General features: G+C 43.3%; 4 protein-coding genes across 4 annotated transcripts; all 4 read left to right on the forward strand.

Moving 5' to 3' along the window:
- The first annotated feature begins 208 nt into the window (after positions 1-208).
- Positions 209-8,001, forward strand: wdtc1 (WD and tetratricopeptide repeats 1). The gene is made up of 16 exons (XM_037073600.1): positions 209-369; positions 890-1,016; positions 1,212-1,295; positions 1,404-1,450; positions 2,042-2,153; positions 2,742-2,929; positions 3,016-3,198; positions 3,365-3,459; positions 3,570-3,685; positions 3,786-3,861; positions 3,942-4,038; positions 4,354-4,524; positions 4,610-4,845; positions 5,049-5,217; positions 5,697-5,889; positions 6,371-8,001. Exons 2-16 carry the CDS (start codon positions 951-953, stop codon positions 6,566-6,568), a joined length of 2,031 nt encoding a protein of 676 aa, XP_036929495.1. The 5' UTR covers positions 209-369; positions 890-950; the 3' UTR covers positions 6,569-8,001.
- Positions 8,002-8,967: 966 nt separating this feature from the next.
- Positions 8,968-13,916, forward strand: LOC119005733 (transmembrane protein 222-like). Its single transcript, XM_037073604.1, has 6 exons — positions 8,968-9,213; positions 9,420-9,504; positions 9,817-9,848; positions 10,614-10,710; positions 10,796-10,926; positions 12,161-13,916. The coding sequence occupies exons 1-6, from the start codon at positions 9,095-9,097 to the stop codon at positions 12,246-12,248; spliced, it is 552 nt and encodes a 183-aa protein (XP_036929499.1). The 5' UTR covers positions 8,968-9,094; the 3' UTR covers positions 12,249-13,916.
- Positions 13,917-14,326: 410 nt separating this feature from the next.
- On the forward strand, positions 14,327-16,203 carry tpbgl (trophoblast glycoprotein-like). The gene has a single exon (XM_037073603.1). It carries the CDS (start codon positions 14,476-14,478, stop codon positions 15,382-15,384), a length of 909 nt encoding a protein of 302 aa, XP_036929498.1. The 5' UTR covers positions 14,327-14,475; the 3' UTR covers positions 15,385-16,203.
- An 823-nt stretch (positions 16,204-17,026) lies between these two features.
- Positions 17,027-21,968, forward strand: kdf1a (keratinocyte differentiation factor 1a). Its single transcript, XM_037073601.1, has 4 exons — positions 17,027-17,404; positions 17,759-18,798; positions 19,185-19,259; positions 21,279-21,968. Exons 2-4 carry the CDS (start codon positions 17,778-17,780, stop codon positions 21,362-21,364), a joined length of 1,182 nt encoding a protein of 393 aa, XP_036929496.1. The 5' UTR covers positions 17,027-17,404; positions 17,759-17,777; the 3' UTR covers positions 21,365-21,968.
- The last annotated feature ends 19 nt before the right edge of the window (positions 21,969-21,987 follow it).

The following is a 21,987-nucleotide window of genomic DNA, read 5'->3' on the forward strand; positions in this document are numbered from 1 at the left end:
TCAGAAAATATACCTTGAGATGAGATAGGGAGATTGTAACTTATTATCACACATTACCCTATGTAAACTGTTAATTTGCTGGTTAATTGCTTTTGTTTGCTTCTTGTGCTTTAATGTGAAAGGTTTGCTAATGCTAGCTGTAACTTGTAGGGAGAGCGCTTTTATTCTGAAACGAACAGGGGCGGAAGTGTTTGCTCTGTTTTAGCTGGCGGAACAAAGTTGCGTGATACGCTCAGTGGGAGGAGGTTTGTGTTCAAGTCAGAGAAGGTATTAGCGTGAACCCTGTCAACAAACTCACACACAGTGTGATTCATCACGTCTATTAAATGGACATTTCTTGACAGAAGCCCCTTTAGTTCAAGAAAAGCGGTGAGAATTATTTTACAGTCACAGATTGCAATTAAAACGTTGCAAATGTTAGCGTTACATGATGAAGACGTTATGTTTAGCTATTAAGGTAACGCAAATACGCTAACACCAGCTACTTGGTTAACGACAGGTCCGTTTAAAGGCCTGATGCATAGGTGGCTAACGGTTTTGGCTGGCTAACAGCGACTTAACGTTGAATTCATTGTCATTGTGTGCGAAATGATCAGTTGATTATAATACTGAGACGCCTGCATAGCTAGCATTAGCTAGTTAGCTAAGTTGTTGGCGTTCGTTGACGGGAGCAAACCCACTGTGCAGGCACTGGTGTAAACAAAGTCTGTAGACCAGCTTACGTTTCAGCTGTTTAAAAAAAAATTACACGGAGTGAATAATCCAAGTACCTACTGACCACTTTGTCTTTACTCTTACTTTATAAAAATCATTGAGCCAACGTCAAATCACTGCCTTGTGTTCCTCCTGGGTGATCTACAATAACCTAATGATTTCTACTTCTCTACAGCTGTTTCTCGAGAAAAACAGAGTAAATGTCATCTGAGCTCTGACAACTGGAACCCTAATTTATGTTTTGTGGTGAGGCCATGACTACTGTCAACATCACCAGAGACATCCTGCACAGGCAGATCAGAGTGAGTAAACAATTCTCAGAGCATCCTAGAAGCCCAGTCTACCAGTGAACAGACAATGTGTTTATCAAACACAGAAATGATTTTGGTTGGGATAATCCAAACAGATCGTCCACAACTGAAATGATTGATTACAGTTTTGTAATAATTCTTTCTTGTGTGCGACACTGTGATGGAGACTTCATGTCTTGTCCTCAGGACAAGAGAGCATCGGGCTTTCAAAGGGCCTATCATGTGACTGACCCCTTCATCAAGAGACTTGGACTGGAGGCTGAGCTCCAGGTCAGTGACAGCAGCTGTGTGTGTGTGCATGTAGAGGGAACAAGTTGTGAAAAGATGGTATTTTTGTGTGTTATTATATCTTCTACTTCTTACTGTTTGTCTCAACAGGGCCACACCGGCTGTGTGAACTGTCTGGAATGGAATGAACGAGGAGAGTAAGTCTCCTTTTGTACAATTGTCTCTGACCTGGGATCAGTGGCTGGGTCACTGTATAATCAAAACTCTTAGTCTGAGGCAGTGTATAGACACAGTGTGTACAGCAATGGACTATTGTTGTTCTGTTATGTATATAAATAAAATATATGTGCTTTTCTACTTGTGTTTATATCTAAATATTGCCGCTGAAACAAAAAATGACACATGTCACAACTCTGTCATTGGATTTGAATGCCTCCAATGGCTCTTTCATAGGCAAGTTATTATTTGTCTCATCCTTGACACCTTGGGTGCTCATGGAGGAGCTGATCTAAATCGCCAAAAATAAATTACTTCAATTGGAAGATGACAAATCCAAGACAATGGATTCAGTTAACAGATCACAATTTTTGGTTTATATATTCTAATTTCTAATCCGAAGGTCTGTAGACAGTAGCTGTAATTTATCTTATAAATTAATAGCATATGTATACAGAGAGTCCATTATTACTCATCCTACTATGTTCCAGAGTGTGAGATTTAAAGTGGCATTAGCAGTAAAGATGATGCTTGCAACTGTTGCCTGACCCAATGGTCGTGTTTGTTTTCAGTTTACTGGCCTCAGGCTCAGATGATCAACATGCCGTCATCTGGGATCCATTCAAGCACAAGAAGCTTACAACTATGCACACAGGTCATGCTGCCAATATATTCTCTGTAAAGGTAAGGCGGACTCAGTGTAGGATGACTGTGTTGTACGGTGGAAGGGAAAGCGGGCTGAAATCTTTTCACAGTGGCTTTATTCACATGCACATTGATAGCTTCATCCTAATGTGATTAAGGCAGTGATGTGAGTAAGGTGTAGCACAATCAGACACCATGTTCTGGTTGTGTTATTTCATTATCTAGCCATCAGCAAATACTCTATGATAGAAATACACTTCCTGTACATTAGATGGCACTGTTGGCTATTTATTGAGTGGCATGTTGTTTGTTTGAAAACCGTCTTTGTCCATCTTTGACTGTCCTTCATGCAAAAATTGTCCTGAGGGCATGAGGTTAAATACTGGAGGCAATATATCAGTCTATGGTGATGTGGAGGTGATGTTAAAGCCTTTAACTATGATCTATGGCACAGAAGTGTCAATAGCAATGGATTGGCTATATACGTTCTCTATGTAAACACCTTAGTAATGCCTTAATATGTGGTTACTGTTGGCATTAATAGGACCACTATGCGATCTTTAAACAGAATGCACCGTGAAACATTGTGCCTGTATTTATCGCTTGTGTTTTTGTCTTTGCGCACAGTTCCTCCCTCACTCGGGGGATAGGATATTGGTAACGGGCGCAGCCGACACAAAGGTCCATGTGCACGACCTGACGGTGAAGGAAACCATCCATATGTTTTCAGATCATACCAACAGGGTCAAACGCATCGCAACAGCACCCATGTGGCCCAACACCTTCTGGAGCGCTGCGGAGGATGGCATCATCAGGTAAGAGCCCAGGGATCAGTCAGAAAGCTGTCCCATGCCCGACCCTGCCACAGGTAACGTGTTCACTCTCTCCTTGTCCACTGCAGACAGTATGACTTGAGGGAGAGCAGCAAACGCTCCGAGGTGCTGATTGACCTGACAGAGTTCTGTGGTCAGCTGGTAGAGGCCAAGTGTTTAGCTGTCAACCCACGGGACAACAACTACCTGGCCGTGGGAGCCAACGGGCCTTTTGTTCGCCTTTATGACATCAGGATGATTCACAACTACAGGTCGGTTAAGTTTGGGTATTTTTGTTTTGTTTTTTTCTTTTTTCTGTCAGTCTATGATAATAAAGACTCAACAGCCAGCCACTGAAATGTTGTACTTTCCCCATTCCAGGTTTTGACATAAACATGCCCAGCTAAGTTCCAATAATGTTTTTCTTTACTTACACAGGAAATCTGTGAGTCAGGGCACATCTGCAGCTGTGCACACATTCTGTGACAGGCAGAAACCCATCCCAGACGGAGCCGGGCAGTATTATGTTGCAGGTGGAATTTTTGTTGGTTATCAAAATCATTAAGTGGGCACATTTCCATTGCAAATTATTGACTGTGAATGATGTGGATGAATAAAATCCCCTTTTCTTGGAATGCTACAGGTCACCTGCCAGTTAAACTCCCAGACTACAATAACCGCCTGAGAGTCCTGGTGGCCACCTATGTCACCTTCAGTCCAGATGGTACCGAGCTACTCGTTAACATGGGCGGAGAACAGGTAAAGCATTTCAGAGCAGACAAGGATTGGTGAGTGGAGTTACTCATTTCTGTTTTCATATTAAACGTTTGGTTTTTGTGTATTCACGCTGTTCTTCCAGGTCTACCTGTTTGACTTGACATTTAAACAGAGGCCATACACCTTCTTGCTTCCAAAAAAGTGCCAGACATCAACAGGTAGGTCTGTGCCATTTAAGACAAGTGACAATGTACCGTATCTATATGTGTTGTTGGTTTTTAAAACGTAGATTTTTCAGGAGAGGTACAGAATGGAAAGACAACTAATGGTGTCGCCAATGGAATTCACTTGCCAACCAGCCATATCCGCTTTGCCGGAAGCAAGCTCTGCTCTAGGTAATTGCTTTTTCACCTGTGATTGTCTTTTAGATACAGAATGACTGGTAAAAAGTTTGAGCATGAACACACTTGAGTTCACGACTCCCATCCCAGTCTTATAGTCTGTTCGCCCTGTTGCCATCTGGCAAGGATTACAAAAGTATCTGTGGCCATCCAACTACAGCGGCTGCTTTTCTCAGGCTTTGACGACGCTCATCTTTACCATACCACCTAAAAAAATATTTATTTTTATGACTTAATCATATATTGTACATCATTTTGTTCGATTAATGAAATGATCTTGATTCACATTTCTTCTGCTCTCCGTTTCAGTTCTGCTGAGCTCCCCCCTCACTTGGAGAAGATCAAACAACAAGCCAATGATGCATTTGCGCGGCAACAGTGGACGCAGGCGATCCAGCTGTACAGTTTAGGCATTCATCAAGCCAGCTCCAACGCCATGCTGTACGGGAACCGTGCTGCGGCCTACATGAAGCGCAAATGGTACGCATCATGGTGTCACTGCAGAGAGGCGATTCATCGTCAACTCCTGAAGGCTCTAAAGCCTTTGCTCACATGTGATTTACAGGGATGGAGACCATTACGACGCCCTCAGGGACTGTCTGAAGGCTCTTACGCTGAACCCCGCTCATCTGAAGGCTCACTTCCGACTGGCACGGTGCCTCTTTGAGCTTAAGTACGTGGCTGAAGCTCTGGAGTGCTTGGATGATTTCAAAGGAAAGTTTCCGGAGCAGGCGCACAGCAGTGCCTGTGATGCCTTGGATAAAGACATCAAGGCTGCTCTCTTCACTAAGACAGAATCAGGTATTTTTGTAAATGCGTTTTTATGATGAATTTGATGTTTAAATCTGTTGGGACAGGGGCAACAAAAGACTTGGAGAGTTGTTGAATGCTCAAAAATCACCTGTTTGGAGCATTCCACAGGTAAACAGGCTCATCGGTAACAGGTGAAAGAATCAGGATTGGATGTGAAAGAGTAATGCGTATTATCTTTTCCTCCTCACCAGCGGACGATAAGAAGTCCAACAGCTCAATTCGATTCCACTCATTCAGTCGGAAGGAGTCCATCCCTGAGGACGAGTTGGTTCTGAGAGAGCGCAGCTTTGACTACAAGCACAGATACTGTGGTCACTGCAACACTACCACTGATATCAAAGAGGCCAACTTCTTTGGAAGGTCAGTCCCCGCCAGTCTGATGATGCCTCACTAGGGGGCAGCCACGAGCTCTGTTGCTTGATACGGACTGTTACATCTATCGTGGAGAATAAGTAGGGCAGAACCCATCAGTGGAAAAATAGCTTTTCATTCATAAATGTATGCTCTAAGAACTAGGTCATTGTGCAAAAGTTAACTATTCCAGTTTAAGACCTGACGTTTCAGTACAGCCACATATTTGATTATATTTGCCAAAAAAGGTGATTATTTACAAACAAAAGTATCATAGATCTGTGGTCACCTTAGTTTTTGTTGTTCAAACGTGAGATTGTAAAAATGCATGTGTCATATTGAGCTTGGAAAAAGCCGGTATGGTGGTAAAGTGAAAAAGTGTTTTGTGAAGGTATTGGTGGCACAATGTTGTGATTCCATGTATATCTGACATGTCTCGTGAGCCTGGCTGGTCAGGCACGTATGAATGGTTTCCTTTCTCTATACAGCAAAGGCCAGTACATCGTCAGTGGCTCAGACGACGGCTCCTTCTTTATCTGGGAAAAGGAGACAACGAATCTTGTGAGGATCCTACAGGGAGACGAGTCCATAGTCAACTGCCTGCAGCCCCATCCCAGCTACTGCTTCCTGGCTACCAGTGGTATTGACCCTGTGGTTCGATTATGGAGCCCCAGAGCAGAGGTAAACAACTGCAGTGTGTTACAGTGTATACATTATGTTACATTTTAACAGAAGTTGGGGAATAGCATGATCTCATTACATTATTCAAAAATCATAGGGATTATGTGACCGATAGAATGGTTTTGATCTATCACATGGTGAAAATATTTGTTGATATTTGTAACTCAGAATGTCTGCTCGTGAAACGTGAAACAAATGTGAAGCACAAAAGATGTTCTGGCGATGTTCCCAGATTCCTGCAAAGACGGCTGCATTTGTCAAAGCCTTTGGCCTAGTGAAGGCCTTGTTGACCAGTTATGTGATCTTTGTTGTCAAAATTCACTTGGTGCATTTAAAGGTAACAGTTGAACATAGTTCTGTGGAAAAGGAGCGTATTTGTTTGTGCTGTCAAAAATGACTGAAAAACCCAATTTAAACCTGATTTTCTACTACATCTGATTCTGTGTCCCTATCTCCTTCCCTTTACTTTGTCATGATGCAGACAGAGTGTGAGAACGGGCGAGTGGTGGAGGACATGGACGGTGCTGCTCAGGCGAACCAGCGGCGCATGAACGCTGACCCGCTGGAGGTAATGCTGCTCAACATGGGCTATCGTATCACAGGCCTACGTGGCGTCGGCCCCGATGGCTCGGATGACGAAGACAGCTCAGAGGGACAAGTTCAGTGTCGGCCAAGCTAAACAAACTGTCAGCCATTCTATAGAATGGATATAGGAAGCAGATCACTCTCCCAGCTCCTGTTTGAATCTTAATTTACCCCCCCTTCTGACAGAAACATTGAAAGAATGTCATGTCACATCTCTGCACTATGCATCGCCCTCCCCTGTCCAAAGAGAGGACTGGTGGAGACTACATTTGGGGAGAGGATTTCATGCAGGGTGGAGAAGACACCCATCTCGCCCCTTCAAAGCACCGACAACACCTCAGCCTCTCCCTCCACCCCTGTGATGGCGGCGGCGGGGAGGGGACACCTTTTGAGGAGAGAGCACCTTCCACTTCACTCCCCAGTTTCTCACGAAGAAGGAGGAGTTCAGCACTTATCCCTCCTCAGGTTTATGTTGGAGAGACACACAACACGTCGAAGGAGAGTCCTGCGGTCAGGCGACCAATTTTCAGGTCAAAGTGGCCACACAGTCACAGTTTCCTCCGTGGAGGATCGGATCAGAGACCAGAAGACGGTGCTCTGTTGCATCTCTGGTCTGCCCCACAGTCCGAGCTAAGAGTCTTAGTGCCCGCTCATCTCAGAAAAAGGCTGCACACCCAAGTCATCGATTCTGAGTTAGACCTGATCATATTTTCAGTTGGAGTTTTGGTCACAGGAAGCCTAGAATGAATTGTCACTCGCCAAGTTGTGAAAGTTGCACATGTTGCTCCAATGAAATGTATTTATGAGCTTTGTTTAGTTTACAACTATTGGAAGAAAAAAAAACAGCAAGCGGTTTCTTCTGCCAAAGGTTGTCATCGACCATTTTAATGGCCAAGGATTAATGTTTGTTTTCTTTGTTTCATTGAAACATAATTTTGGCATACTGTGCTCCTTTTAGTTAAGAGGTTTTACTACAGTAGGCTGTTGACAAGATCAACAAAAAAATATTTGTAAAAAAACAAAAAAAACACTTTCTAATACAGCTTTTTGTTTTACATCAAGTCCCCAATGATTGCAAATGTTTGGTGTGAGATGTCAGTGTGAAGCTTCCGTTGGGTATAAGTGGGACACAGATGCTAATTTGTGGTATATGGCAACTGATGTGCTAAATATTTGGCAGCGATGAGATTCCTGCCTAATAGCTGCATGGCTCCATCACCTGCTGCAGTCAGGTGTTCAGCCCTGCTGGCATAAGGCTTTTTTTTTTCTTTTTTTTTTTTGACCATAGTTGTGGGCAGAAAAAGGACACAGAGCCATCCTATCCATTAAGTCAGAGAACGGCTTATTTGCTCTTTTCTTTGCCCCCAAACATGGTAAATGTTAAGGAAGGGGTCTTCAACAACATGCAACACTAGGCTTCCACATGTTTTACTTTGTTCATGAATTTGAATCACACTGTTTTTCTTTGAGGAATCCTATAATAACATTTGTTGCATACAAAGCAAAGAATAAAATTATTGAACACCGTCTAGTCTTTTTGCTTTTTCTTCTTTAATTCGGCGATGCATTCATTTGTCCTTCGAGTGTAACACTTACACAACACGTACAGCAGTGACACATACACATGACAGTACACATGACTAACTAGGCAGGGGAGATACGATGTAGGTGAGGCTACGGTATGAGCTTTATAATGCTCGTTCATCAGTGTCTGCTTTTCTCCATGTTTTTGCTGACTGCTAAGCAACCAGCACGAGAACAGTACATCACAAGCATGAGCGGTCGGGGGAGCGTCTCATGCCCCATATACTGCGCATTAACGAGGTGACCCAGCTTTAGGAGTAGTGGAGGTTACAATGATGAAGCTCCTCGCTGACTGAGACTGTGAATTTCGCTGCCAAATAGGGCAGACATGATACAGTTTCCTTGCCTGAAAAACTGGCTTTTTTAACAAAAATCTTTTTTTTTTTTTTTTTTTTTTTTTTTAACGCCATTAAATTCACAAAATAATTAAGAATATGTGTTTGGTTTGAATAATTCATAAAATGTGCCACAGATATGTATCTCTGTAGTTATGTACCTTTGTATTAATTCAACTATTGATTTACATAGAGAAAAAAGTGTATGATAAATACGTTTAAATGAAATGGGAATGTAAAAAAAATGTATTGTTGAATAAATACAGAGGAAAATCAAAGCAGAAACATCTCTTTGTGTCACATTTGATAAATTACTCAATGCCTTAATTATTTTTTCATTTATTTTTGGTGCATTTAATGACATTATGGCAGGTTCACTCCTCCATACTCTTGAGCACTTTGAACATTAGAAAACAGCCTTTTACACAGAAATAAGATAAAATACACCCATTCTTCGAAATAGGAATGCTCGGGAATCATTACAAATCATTAACAAATTGTGGTAAACACTTAACGACTGTAACCCTGCGTTATTTACAAAATCCTTAGATTAAATCACGATTAAAAACAAAAAAAAACGAACAGATGGACGGTGATGCGTTCACGGCCCAACGGTTGGAGGCGACTGCGCGCTTCCGCTCCTACTCCGCCGCCTCGCGCCGCCTCTGCGTCACTGTCAGCGCCTGTCACTCCGGGCTGTGATGGCGGAGGTGGACGAGACCGACGTGATGATGAGTTACCACGGTGACTTCCTGAAAAGCGACCGAAAAAGCAGCCGCTACCCCTACTGCATTGTCTGGACACCTATTCCTCTCTTATCGTAAGACGCTAACACGTTGTCTCTGTCCTGCTAGCTTAGCGCGTAACGTAACGTAGCGTGTAACAGATGGACGCTAGCCACTGGTTACATCTCTGCTACATTAATAAAAACTGCACTAATTGCACTTTATAATGTCCACTCACTTTAAAACGGACAATAAGTGACTCATGTATGGACGTATTGTGTCTTGTGGGTGCATCCTGCAGGTGGGTGCTCCCCTTCATTGGTCACATGGGTATCTGCACCTCATCTGGGATCATCAGAGATTTTGCAGGATCGTACTTTGTCTCGGTGAGTTTAAAAAAAAAAAAAAAGAAGCTTTAAGCAATTAGAGCAATCTATCCGTGTTTTTATCGGCTACAGTAAGCGATTCCACCTCATGCAGCACTTCACTTCATTGTAATGGCTCAGTAGCTAGATGGGGATTAAAAAGGCGAGCCTGCAGTCTGTGATGTCATGCTGACGTGCTGCTGAATTATTAATTATGTATTGTTTTTATTGATTATTGAGCGTTGAAGCCTGAATCACATTGACCAAAAGCACAAGATCAGTTGAATGAGTTAGAAAATGTTTTTCAATTCTGACTCTTTTTTTTTTCTCTAGGAGGACAATATGGGCTTTGGTCGGCCAACAAAGTAAGTTTATTGATCAAAAAATTGTATTTTATAGGTGTGTTTCAGCTGGGGGGGCAGCAGTTAAGATATATATCGTGGTATGTAAACTGAACGTTATCATCTCATGTAATGTATATTACCTAAAAATGGTATTGAATTATATTATATTGCTGTCATTAAACGATATATTTCCAGTTTATATCAGGTTTCACATCTGTGATGAAATCTTATTTTGTGAAATTGTAATAAAATGTTTGTTCAACCAGAATTTCCCCTTGTTTTCATGGCTGTAAGGGCACGGTAACAAATTTAAAGGCGCACTACTGTGTGTAGTTTTGAGGAAGAAATTCTTCAGGCAAGAGAAAGATGACTTCACTTCACTGACTGATTTTCTTTTAATGCCTGAACAAACCAAATAAACAAACGCTCTTCACTTCCATGACTGAATAAACAAACTGAACTTAAAGGGCAGCCCAATTTCATACCGTTTTACTTTGTTTATATTTGGCGGACCCTGCCACCTTTCTAGCTTCAAGCTGTTTCCTGGGAATATTTCTACAGTTTGTATTATTAAATTATTAATATTGTAAATGTTTAAATTCTGAGTTTGAATTAATAAAAAAAAAACTATATTGCGCACCTTTAATCATAGTTATAAATATGATTGTGTATGCCGTGATCATACCATGACATTCCGCTGACAATGACAGTACGCTTGCAACCCTGATTTCCACACCGGGGTTACACCTAATCACTGATTCAAATAATAATAAACTAATATTGCAGGTATTGGAAACTTGATGTGGACAAAGTGTGCGGTAACGGTCCTGCAATGTGGGACAAAGCAGTGCAGGACGCATCTGAGGAATACAAATGTAGACCGGTAAGACAAAATTCAGATTTTTGAATATACACATTTCAATATCAGTGTTCATATAATAACATCTTCTGTTTCTGTTTTGTTGAAGCACAATCTGTGCTTAGACAACTGTCATTCCCACGTGGCGATGGCTCTAAACCTCATGCACTACGACAATTGCACGTCTTGGAACATGGTGAACCTGTGTGTGCTGTCTCTCATTCATGGAAAACACGTGAGGTAAGTGTTTTGGACCAAGTCTGACATTTGTGTTGCCGTTAGAAAACAGAGTCCTGCCTCCACTCGAAGTTCACATCTTGTTCTTTATTTAGGTAGAAAGTGTTTCTTGAAATCTGTCTCTGGTGGGTATTTTCCACTATGTTTGGCAGTGATATTTAAACACATTATTATTTTTTAAGTTTCTCTATTTTTCTCTAATCTGAATTTATTTGTGTCTGTGTGTTGCTGTAACATCCTAATGTCTCCTCTGTGGATTATTGAAAGATAATTTAATCATCAAAACAACAATTAATTACAGAATATTTACCAGATTTAACTCTCATTGTCTTACACTTACATGACAATTATTTGGCAGATGCTTTCAGGGTGTCCTGGTCAAGGTCCAACCAAGGACTAAGTAAACCTTAATGGTCGAGTCTACAATATGATTGCAGCAGCCCCCAGGCAAGCCAGCAAAACCTCACGGCAGTGAATGCAGCACTTCCTTGTTTCTCATGGATATGGTTCGACAAAGCAAGTCTGATTTAATTTAATAGCCCGACTGTACAGATCACAAAAACCACTTTACAATCTGTACATCATATGCCCTCTACACAACTACAGGTACCGTCCACCCTTAGACCCCTGATTCGTATCGAGGAAAAACTCTGATATAACAATTTATCAGAAAATGGGGGGAAAAAAAGATTCAACACAGAGGGGATTCTTCTTCCACAATACTGTACCAAACACACCTGAAGCATCTTCATCACAAACATGTACGCAGTTTTTTAAAGTGCTCCGCTGCCGGACGCTCGTGAGCATTAGGAGACATATGGCACAGAGAACCCCCCTCATTATTCTCCGCTGACCCACATAGGGAGCTCTGTCGTCACAGTTTGTGCTGCCTCTGCAAATACACTCCTACAGCGCAGAGGAGGGGAGTCGTGTAATTCATCACTGACAGCAGCGCTCCCCCTCTGTGTCACCGCTGAAGGTCACCGCTTCTGTGGGGCTCCCTGCGCTGGCTGGTTGGAAAGGACAGTAGGACGCCGGCTGGGGTGCATTCACAGAAGGGGAGGGAGGGAGCTGTGGGCCCGTGGGAGTAAAGCGATTGGATAGTGTGATACTTCCACACTCCACACATGTCCTTGCCTGTCCAGGAATATTTGAAGAGAAGTCGTTTTGCCCTCCCTGTGAATATACAGGTGTGGATGATTACTGTAACACACGTTTCCCTCTTTGTGTCCTTCAGCTGGGCAGCGTTCCTCAAGACCTGGCTCCCCTTCTTCATGCTCTGCGGAGTCCTCGCCACCTTCATCCTCACCTTCAACCTACAGTAGTGGAGCAGGCAGCCCACTGGGATGACTCATAGACATTGGTTGTACATTGTAACTGGCTTTTTGATGACGTGTTTTGGCAGGACATTTGGTTTTAAAGTGAAGGACTTCATCGTCTGTTCGTGATCTAGTCTTTTGGAATGTTTCTTAGGGGCAAAACCCAGCTGTGTGTGGGTCATTTCAGCAATCAGTCATTCATTTATGGATTAACAGTTAAAGGATAAATTCACCCAAAAATAAAAAATGTGGTCATTATCTACTCAGCCCTGTACTGATGGAAAGACGAACAGCTTTCTCCTAAACAACTGACGTATATTGGAATTTGTTAAATTGTAAAAAAAAAAAACAACAGTGGCTCCATACAGCTCATCCTGCATAATCCAAGTGTCCCAAAATCCCAAACTGATTCACAAAGATGTAATTTACACTCTGTACAAGGCTGAAATTTTCAACGTAGCGGCTGAGCTAAAAGTGTGATCATGCACCTCGCCTGAAGAGGGTGCACCAGCTTGACTGCCTGTCAAGGGTCTAAAAAAGATCTTCTGGAGACTTGGATTATGCTAGATGAGCTGTATGACGTCATTTAACATAGTTTTTCACATTGTTTATTAAGTCCCCATCTGTTCAGTTGTTTAGAAAAAATGCTGCAATGCCGCTGTTTCATGTGAAGCCCCAGAACTGTTTTGTGGACATGGAAACCCCACTTTCCAATTGTGAGTAGATAATGACTGAATGTGGGTTTTTGGGTAAATTTATCCTTTAAGATTCATTTGTTTTTCTCTTCTACCACAAGTATTTATGATTGAACAAGATGCATAAGCTACAGTGTCTGCAAAACGTCTCTTCAGATTGAACCGCAGCCACAGCTTTTCTCATGCTGGGTTATAAAGAGTGTTACACAGGAAGATGATCTGTTTCCAGAGTACACCACAGCAGAGTAATGCTGTTGAATCCAGAGATGTATATTTCAGGAGTGGCAGTGATGAATGTGATTCCAGGCCGGCTAATGTACATTTCAGTGATGAATCACTACAAAATGAGGCAAGAAATCTTAAAACCGAAAAGTGTTCATCAATTATTTGTCTAAGAGATATGAACCGCTACCAAAGATAGAATGATGTAGGGCCCACATGTGATAAATAGTGGTATTGTGCTGTACAAACGCCCTCCTCCCTACATTCCTCTTTCCGCTGCAAATATGTTAAGGGTTTTCTTTACGTGTATTATTTGCTTTGCTAAATGTGCATCCTCATGCTGGAATGTTAATCTGCTGAAAACATACTTATAACAAGCAATACAACATTATGTATTATTTATTTTACTGGTTTCTTCTGATGTTATGTACCCAAACAAGTATTATTTATATTGTATATCTCTATCAGTGTGATATTCCTTTAAGTTGATTTTTGATGTGCTGTGTACAAAGCTTTTAAAGTCTCCCCTGGCAGACTGCTGGAGGTCACAGGCTGTGGACGCCCTAATTGTCCTCTGTACCTTTAAGGGAACCACATACCTTCTCCATCCGGCAGATAGTGTGTGATATGAACTCCCATCAATTTCTTTATTCCCAGAGTGGAGCAGATTTCGAGGGGCTGACACTGGAGTGCTCTTTGCCGCCTCTGCAGCATTCGTGTTCGATATTTGACATATAAAATTCACGTGGAACTGTTATTTTATTTTCCCTAGTTCGTTCTTGTGACTTACTTTGTTTTGTTTTGGGGTTTTTTTGTATCATTCTCTTTAATTGGCTTCACTTCAGAGATGTGTGTTTTTGCACTCCGGGTGTTTCTGGGAGTCCTTCTTTGCACACCGCACCTGTGCTCTGAGTGTCCTTCTGGCTGTGAGTGTTTTGCTGTCACTCGCACAGTGAAATGCGTTTCCAAGGATCTGCTCGCGGTGCCGCAAAGTGTTCCAGGATATGCAAGGACTGTCTTCATCACAGGGAATGATATACATCAGATTGGACCTGATTCTTTTGCAGAGCTGGAGAATGTCACTAACATCATTTTAAGCAATAATAGGTGAGATTGTCGGTTGTTTTTTTGCTTCGTGTCATTCATGCATACGAAGCCATATTTGGATAATATGACTAACTTTATTGATGTATATCTAATAAATACATTTTCTCTGAGTTTTCTCCTTTCTGTGGTTTTTATTTGCATGAAAATATAACATTAAATGTCCAAGAACAGATGTTTACAGTGTGAGTCATCTTCACAGGATCACAGAGATGGCTTCCCACAGCTTCTCTGCCCTCCTCAACCTGCGCTTCCTGGACCTCAGTGGGAACCAGCTGGTGCTCATCCATCCAGAAGCTCTCAGCATACCCGGCAGTCCCCTTCAGGAGCTCAGCCTGAGCTGCTCGCTCTACAACTTCTCCGCCCTGACCGACCTCGCCACAGCTCTGCGCTGGGGCAGCCTCAGAGGGCTCCTCCGCCTCGACCTCTCTGGGAACCAGCTCTCCCTGCTGCCCCCGGGCATGTTCTCTCACCTCCCCAGCCTGCAGCAGCTCTTCCTTACTAACAACTCTCTGGTGACGGTCTACAGCGGAACCTTCTCTGGCATGAACCAGCTGCAGGTGCTGGACCTTTCACACAATGCCTTCAGCAAGTTCAGCGCTGATGCTCTCCGGGAGCTGGAGACGCTCGGGAACATCCAAGTCTTCCTCGGGGACAACCCCTACACCTGCTCCTGTGAGATCCAAGACTTTGTGTCCTGGCTGAATGAGTCAAGAGCTCAGGTGGACGTGCACGCTGTAAGGTGCGCCTCACCAAGGGGGTTGAATGGCACCTTGCTGCAGGGGCTCAGTGTCCAGGCCGTTGGATGTGTTGTTCCAGACCAAGCAGAGGTGGCTGACCTCAGCCTGCAGACGTCCTATGTCTTTCTGGGACTTGTTCTGGGGTTTGTGGGGATGGTGTTTCTCCTTGTTCTCTACCTGAATCGAAAAGATATGAAGAATTGGATCATTGGGATGAGAGATGCATGTCAAGACGTCCTGGAGGGGTATCACTACAGATATGAGATCGACTCAGACCCTCGACTGGGGCACATTTCAGCAGCGAATGGTAACAGCAAGGAAAAGGGGCAACAAGGATTAACTCTGTCACAGCAGCTGCCGAGTGACACCTGTATCCTCTAGGTTCCTACAGACACACACGTCAGACAGGTGACAGCCTCCCCACCCGTGAGCCTATGAAGCTCAAATACTCTGAGTAAATAAGAAATACATGTAGATGTGAGTAGTTTATTCTTGCAGATGAACTTCCTGTACATACTGCACTGACTTATTAGCCATACCTTAAAAGTGCCTTTGTGTTTCCAAGGAACTGGAGCATTTTATCTCTAAATAAGCATTAATATTCCGTGTTTATTGTACATTTTATAAAAAATATAATACATAGACTACGTTGAAGACAAAATAGATCGTCAGCCTGTTGATTTTAGCAAACTGTGGTTCCCTTTCTTCTTTCATATTAGTGCCACTATTTTAAATATCTTAATAGAGCAATTAATTGATAAGTTGGGCTTTGGAAAACACTGATCGACATTTTCCCCCATTTTCTGCCATTTTACAGCGAAAATAACGATTTATTGAGGAAATGATAATAATAAATTATCTGCTCACCCTGATGGAAAGCCAAACAGTGTTGCAGCATTCTCCATCAAAAAAAAACATAATGGCTCCAAACTGCTTGGGCAAAATCCAAGTCACAGGAGGCCGTGAGATTTCCTCGAGACTTAAATTAGACTGGGCCATTTTTTTTTTTCAGTGTATTTTTTTTATGTTTAAAACAAGTCCCCATCTGCTTCAGTTGGAGAATGCTGCAACATTGTTTTGCTGCCAAGCAAAATGGAAATGTTTTGTGGACCATGATGTAACTTCACCTGACTTTCATCGGTTTGAGGGTGAAAAGATAATGATTGTGTTTTCATTGTTGGCTATCATATCCTTTAATAGTGTGTGTTTATCATTGCTTTTGATGGTGTCATGACTTTAAATATATTAATCATGCTGCAAATTACTGCCAGAGAGATAGATGACATAGATGGTAGATCAATGGCATGGAAAATGTGTGTTGACCTAAGAAACTGTATATCCATGTGAGAATAGGTCTTTATAAGAGTATGTATGCCTTAGTAGAAACAAAAAATTAAACAATAAATTGTTTGTTTATTATGCTAGAATTTATAACGTGATCAGTATTATGATATCCAAAGGAATAGAGATTAACTCTCCTGTAATTTATGAAACTTGTATTTGCATCACTTATAAATAAAATACATTTTTGTTGTATCCACCTGTAGTGTGCTCATGTTGTATTGTGACTGCAGTGAAAGCCACCTTCCCACACAGACTCATATATTTCTCCAGGTGAGGTGACCCTACTATTTCAACCCAAAGAGTGGGTGATTAAGTGTTTCCGTGGAGGGGGGGGGAAATAGGGCAGAATGAAAGATATGGCTGTGGAAAACACCTGCTGGCTCTGCAGCCGTGCACCTCTGTGTGACCTACCTTGCATGTGAATGTGCGTGTTTTTTTTTTTTTTTTTTCACATGTGGAAAAGTACAGAGTTTCACCATCATTTCATATGTTGCATCACGTGGCACCAAATAACAGTCAGGTTATGAAACGGTAAAAAAAAAAATGTTCCCACTATTTACAGCAAGTGTCTTTTCCCGCTCTTCTTCCGTTACATTTATTTTTTGTTCCACCTCCTGCTACCCCCCTTTTTTTTCCTTCTCTGCGCGTATATCCGCCTCGCGTGACGTCACGACTCACCTGTGGGTGGGTGTAGGATCTGGGATTAGCTGTAGCCGCAGGTAATAGCCAAACATTGGAAGACTCTCGGCAACACACGGCTGAGTTTTCCAAAAAAAAAAAAAGAAAGAAAAAAAGCGGAGACTACGCGAACGAACTGGAGTCGTGTCGTTCGGTCGAGGCAGCCGACTTCAGGTGTGCAGAGCCTCGTTCTCTCGGTGAGGTGAAGTCTCCAGGGAGTCTGTGGGCGGCCGGACTCCGAGTCTTTCCTCTCTGTGTTCGAAGGCGCGAGTAGAAGTTTTCCTCCGTCAAAGACTTCCGTGGTTGGCTCGCCGAACGAGTCACCTGGATACAGAAGACGGCCGCAAGTGTTTCCTCTTATGCGGCAAGTGGACGCTTTGTAAGTACAATTAAACACGGTTAGAAGTTGAATGAGGTTTGGTTCAGAGTTTTGCTTTGCTGCGTTTTCTGTGGGCCGAACGAGCTTTTAAGGGCGCGACGATAGTAGCCAACTTAGTATCAGGCCAGCAATCACTGCACTCACTTTTATTTACATTCTCAGCGTTTGATGGGAGGTGACTTTACTGGAAGCGAAGTGTTTACTTCTTACGGTTATATGAACGCAACACGGTGCGTTTAATGCCACAAGCCTGTGTGGCAACAACAAAAAGAGGTGTTTACACCTGGTTAATTTTTTTTCTTTCTCTCTTTTTCTTTTTTTTTTTTTTCCCTAAACATGCCTCTCCCACTCCAGGTCCCAGGCATTTTGAGCCATGCCTGGCCACAGCTCAGGGGCTCCGCAGGCATCCCGCCACCACAAACACCACGGCTCCACCTCCAGAGCAGACAAGTACAGACAGACTCGGACTATCTCCAGGGAGAGCAGCCAGGAGTCCTACAAGGATTCTCATGGGGAGCACCGCGCTGACCACTCCCGGTATTCAGAGAACAAGTATGGTCGCAGCAGAGGCCAGCCGCGCAATGGCACGGGCCGGAGCTCGCAGACGATTGGGTTTATTCCTGGCTCGGCGGACAGCACGCCCACCAGCAGACATGCCTGCGGCTCCTGCGCCTCCATGGGCTGGAGTGGTTGTAAGGCTCTTATCTGCTGTGTACTGACCTGTGGATTTTATGGCAGCAGGGAGCCCTGCCTGCCTGTTAACGAGAGCTCCACAGACCACCCCCCTAAAGCAGGCAGCGAGCCTCCTAATGGCATGGCCGTGACCAGCCCCACCTGTGGCATCCCTCTGGAGCCCAGCAAGTCCACCAAAGCTTCCAAGCTGCCAACAAGCGACAGCTTCCGCTATCCTGATGTGCGGATCGCGGGTCAGACAGTGAGGTATCCGGTTGCCGCCCCAAAACGGACCCGTACGCCTGGCAAAGGGGAAAGCCAGCGGCCCGTGAGCAACACCAGCCTGTTATCCCGGGAGGACTATGACTTGGATGACCTGAGCGACACGGGCACAGACATTGACTCTCTCATCACCAAGAAGCTGCTGGAGCTCTACGCCCTGCACCAGATCGACCAGCTGGCCAAGTGCACTTCCGACTCCTCGTTCTCCCGCAAGACCAACGAGATCAGCGAGCTCATCTACAGCATCGCTCAGGACTACAACCTGGAGGAGCAGGAGGCCGAGTGCAAGCTGGTGCACGGCGTCATCCGCATCAGTACGAGGAAGAGCAAGAGGAACAAGAGCCACCAGCCGGCGGGGCAGCGTCCGAACGGGAGGAGCGACGGGACCCTCCCTGACAGCGGCAACGAGACCATGACCAACACGTTCATGAGCAGTGACTGTGAGAACACCACGCAATTTCATTTTCTTAAAACAATTAGGGTTCACAATAACGCAACTGTTTTTACCACCTGGCTGCAACATACCAAATATACCAATCATCTCATCTGTCTTCCCTTAATGACTCACCGCTTCTGTTGGAACGCTGCTCAGGCTCTTTTGTTTGCCTCATACTATTAAGTCCTAATCCACCAGCCATTTTACAGGCAGTGACCTAATAATAATAATTGGTAAATCTGAGGCAAGTTCAAACAGGCGCGTGCTGTCTTCCAAAGCATATTGCACAATAGCAGAGATGACCGGATTAAATTCTGTCGCAGCCGCTCGTCTGCTCGAGATCATTTAATTTTTTTTTTATGTGTGTGTCTGTTTCGTCCCCTGCCACAGTTCCAGAGGTGAAAGTGTCAGAGCAGACGCCATCGGACGAGCTGGCGAGGAAGATGAGACATTACAGCGGGAGAAGTGAGTACATAGCGGGAGCTTCCCTTAACATGGACACATTTCTGTCCTGCTTTTGTAAATGCATGCATAATAAAGAGTTGGACAAGATCCAGAATCAATCAGCAGCAGAGAGTACGAGAGCGCGAATTGCGGTTGCACATATCATATTAATTATAGTCATCATGCGTTCATTCGCCGTGGTCATTGAGGTATAATTACTACTTCGGTGAATCAGTGTGTGAGGCTCACTCTTCGCAATCCATTGTAGCTGCTGCAGCTGCAGGCATTTTCTCACCTCCTCTCCACTTTCCAGTTACATACCAGGCTTTAAACAGTGAAAGCCCTGCATTCCTGTCCCCTTTTTCTCTGCATATTACAATCCCTCGCTCATTAGCTGCGACCTAACACCCGCCTATCAATCTGCCTCGTTCTCCCCTCCGGCTCAGCGGTCATGCTACACCACCTGCCAGAGCAGCAGATCAGGTCTCATTAAATATACAGCGCAGAACGTCCCAGGTTTTTTATGATGTCACTTCAGCGAACAACTTTGGTTACAGATGGATTAGCTCGCAAGAGCCCCTGTTGTTCTGCGAGGAAGAGCGGGGTGTCCTGTTACATGTCTTTCAATGAGGGTACACCACATTGTGTTGCCACAACTTTCACATAACAGCCTGGGAATGCACCAGAGGACCAGGTCGACTGTTCTTGTGCAGGGCCCCGTGGTGCGACCGTTCCCAAAACTCTGATTCTCCTGAAAGTTAGCTGGTCTGATTGCATAAATGATTCAGTAGCCAAACATTGGGAGGCTGCACCAGCACATGGGTGCACCCTGATGAGGATGAGGAGCCCTGATGTTGCATCTACTGTATTTTTTCTTTTTCAACACAGTTTTTATTTAGGTTTTTCAAATATAACAGAAAACCCCAACAGTGACACAAGTCGACAATACAAAAACTCACATAACACTCAAAAGTAAAATAACCGACAACAAAGATAAATCTGCACAAGATGATTAAGATGAGAATGTAAACAGTAAAAAGAAAAAATAGATGGGTGGAGAGATAACTTGGCTTCAGTCAGATAATGTGATGGCCTTCTGCAGCATTAGTGTGTGAAGATGGAGAGATCATGATCGTCCCATAATGTCAGAGTGGAGATTCTCCATGTGACTGACTAGAGGTTGCTATACTTCATAAACATTTTCCTTAGCGAGGAGGTTATGTTCTTGAGAGTTATGCAACTCTTCACCTCTGAGAGCTACAAACCAACTGACACTGCAAGATTTGACTTCCATTTCATTGCAGTGCATTTTGGGGCCATGAGCAATATGTATTCTGTAAGCTTGAAAGACATGTTCTCAAAATCTGTCAGGTGCGACTAAAAATGTTCATGGGGCGCATCGGTGCCTGAAATTTAGCAGGTATGCTTATAGAAAAAACTCAACCTTTGAAGCACCTTTGTTACTGTTTACAATCATTTATGTGTTAAGAACTTAAAATGTGTTACTGGGTGCATCCACATTATGTAGTTTGTTTGTTTGTTTGTTTTTTTTTAGAAGAAATTCAAACTCAGAGTTGTAATATTTAAAGTATTAATGAGGTAATAATACAAACTCAGAAATATGTATGTGTATAACTGAATAAACAAGCTGTTCTCATAGGAAAATAAGTTCTCCAGAACTCTGAAGCTAAAAAGGTGGCAGGGTCTGCCACATATAAACAAAGTAAATCTGTGTGATACAGCGTTGTCCTCCAAGGTCGGCTTGTTTTTTCAGTCGAATCAGTCGTGAAAACACTGAGTTTGTTTATTTAGTCTGTTTAGGAATAAAAAAAAATCAGTCGGTGAAGATCTTTGTGTCCTCCCTAAAACTACATAGTGCACCTTTTTAGATGAAAACATTAGGTGCATCAGTGGAGCCAGTGTATGGAGTTAATAGGAAGGCCTGATTTAGCATCTCCTGTATTTGCTTTTTCTTTTACTGCCTTGGGTTTTTTTTTTTTTTTGCCTTCAGTGTATTAAATAAAGCTGTTTCTCCCACAGCGTACTCCTCCAGCAACACCACGGCCTACTCAGCCTGGCACCATGACACCGAAACAGACTCTTCAGGTGCTCCTCTGCTTCTCTGAAGGCCAACACCAAGACAAAAGTACATACAAAGTGATGTAGCCAACTAGATGGACAAATTTCTCCTTGTGCTATGATTTTTTTTGTTTTGTTTTGTTTTGCTGTTACGGACTGGAGCGCCTTTTACCCTGAGTGGTTGTGCTCTTTGTTTTCTTTTTCTTTTTTTTGCTTTTGGAGTGTCATTTTAAAATTCATGGACTGTTTATCTTTGAAGCAAATGCACCAATGAAACACAAACCTTTTTTTCTTACGCAGGGAGAGAATGCACGTTCTTATGTATTTGTGTGCAGTGTTTAACGTTACTACACTCCATGCAATCTCAGCAGTGAGGCCAGAGGATTGACTCTGATGGTAGAACACAACCGTCCTCATTCTTGTTCCTGTGCGACTGTTTATGCAAGCCATTGTACATGCTCTGTGTGGGTTTACTGACTCCTGCCATTTAAGCATGTTTTGACCTGAAGACTGCGTTGTTAAGCCATATTTTGATGTACATATGTTTGCGTCGATGTTCCTTTCTGGGTTGTTAAACCATTTGTGGCCACAGTTTTTTATTCACGGGTAAGTCCTATTTTTAACAAAATAAAAGTCCCCATGCTTGTTTATGCCTTTTAATGTGTATTCA

Source organism: Acanthopagrus latus, chromosome 17, assembly GCF_904848185.1.
Source record: "Acanthopagrus latus isolate v.2019 chromosome 17, fAcaLat1.1, whole genome shotgun sequence".
In the NCBI taxonomy this organism is placed as follows: domain Eukaryota; kingdom Metazoa; phylum Chordata; class Actinopteri; order Spariformes; family Sparidae; genus Acanthopagrus; species Acanthopagrus latus.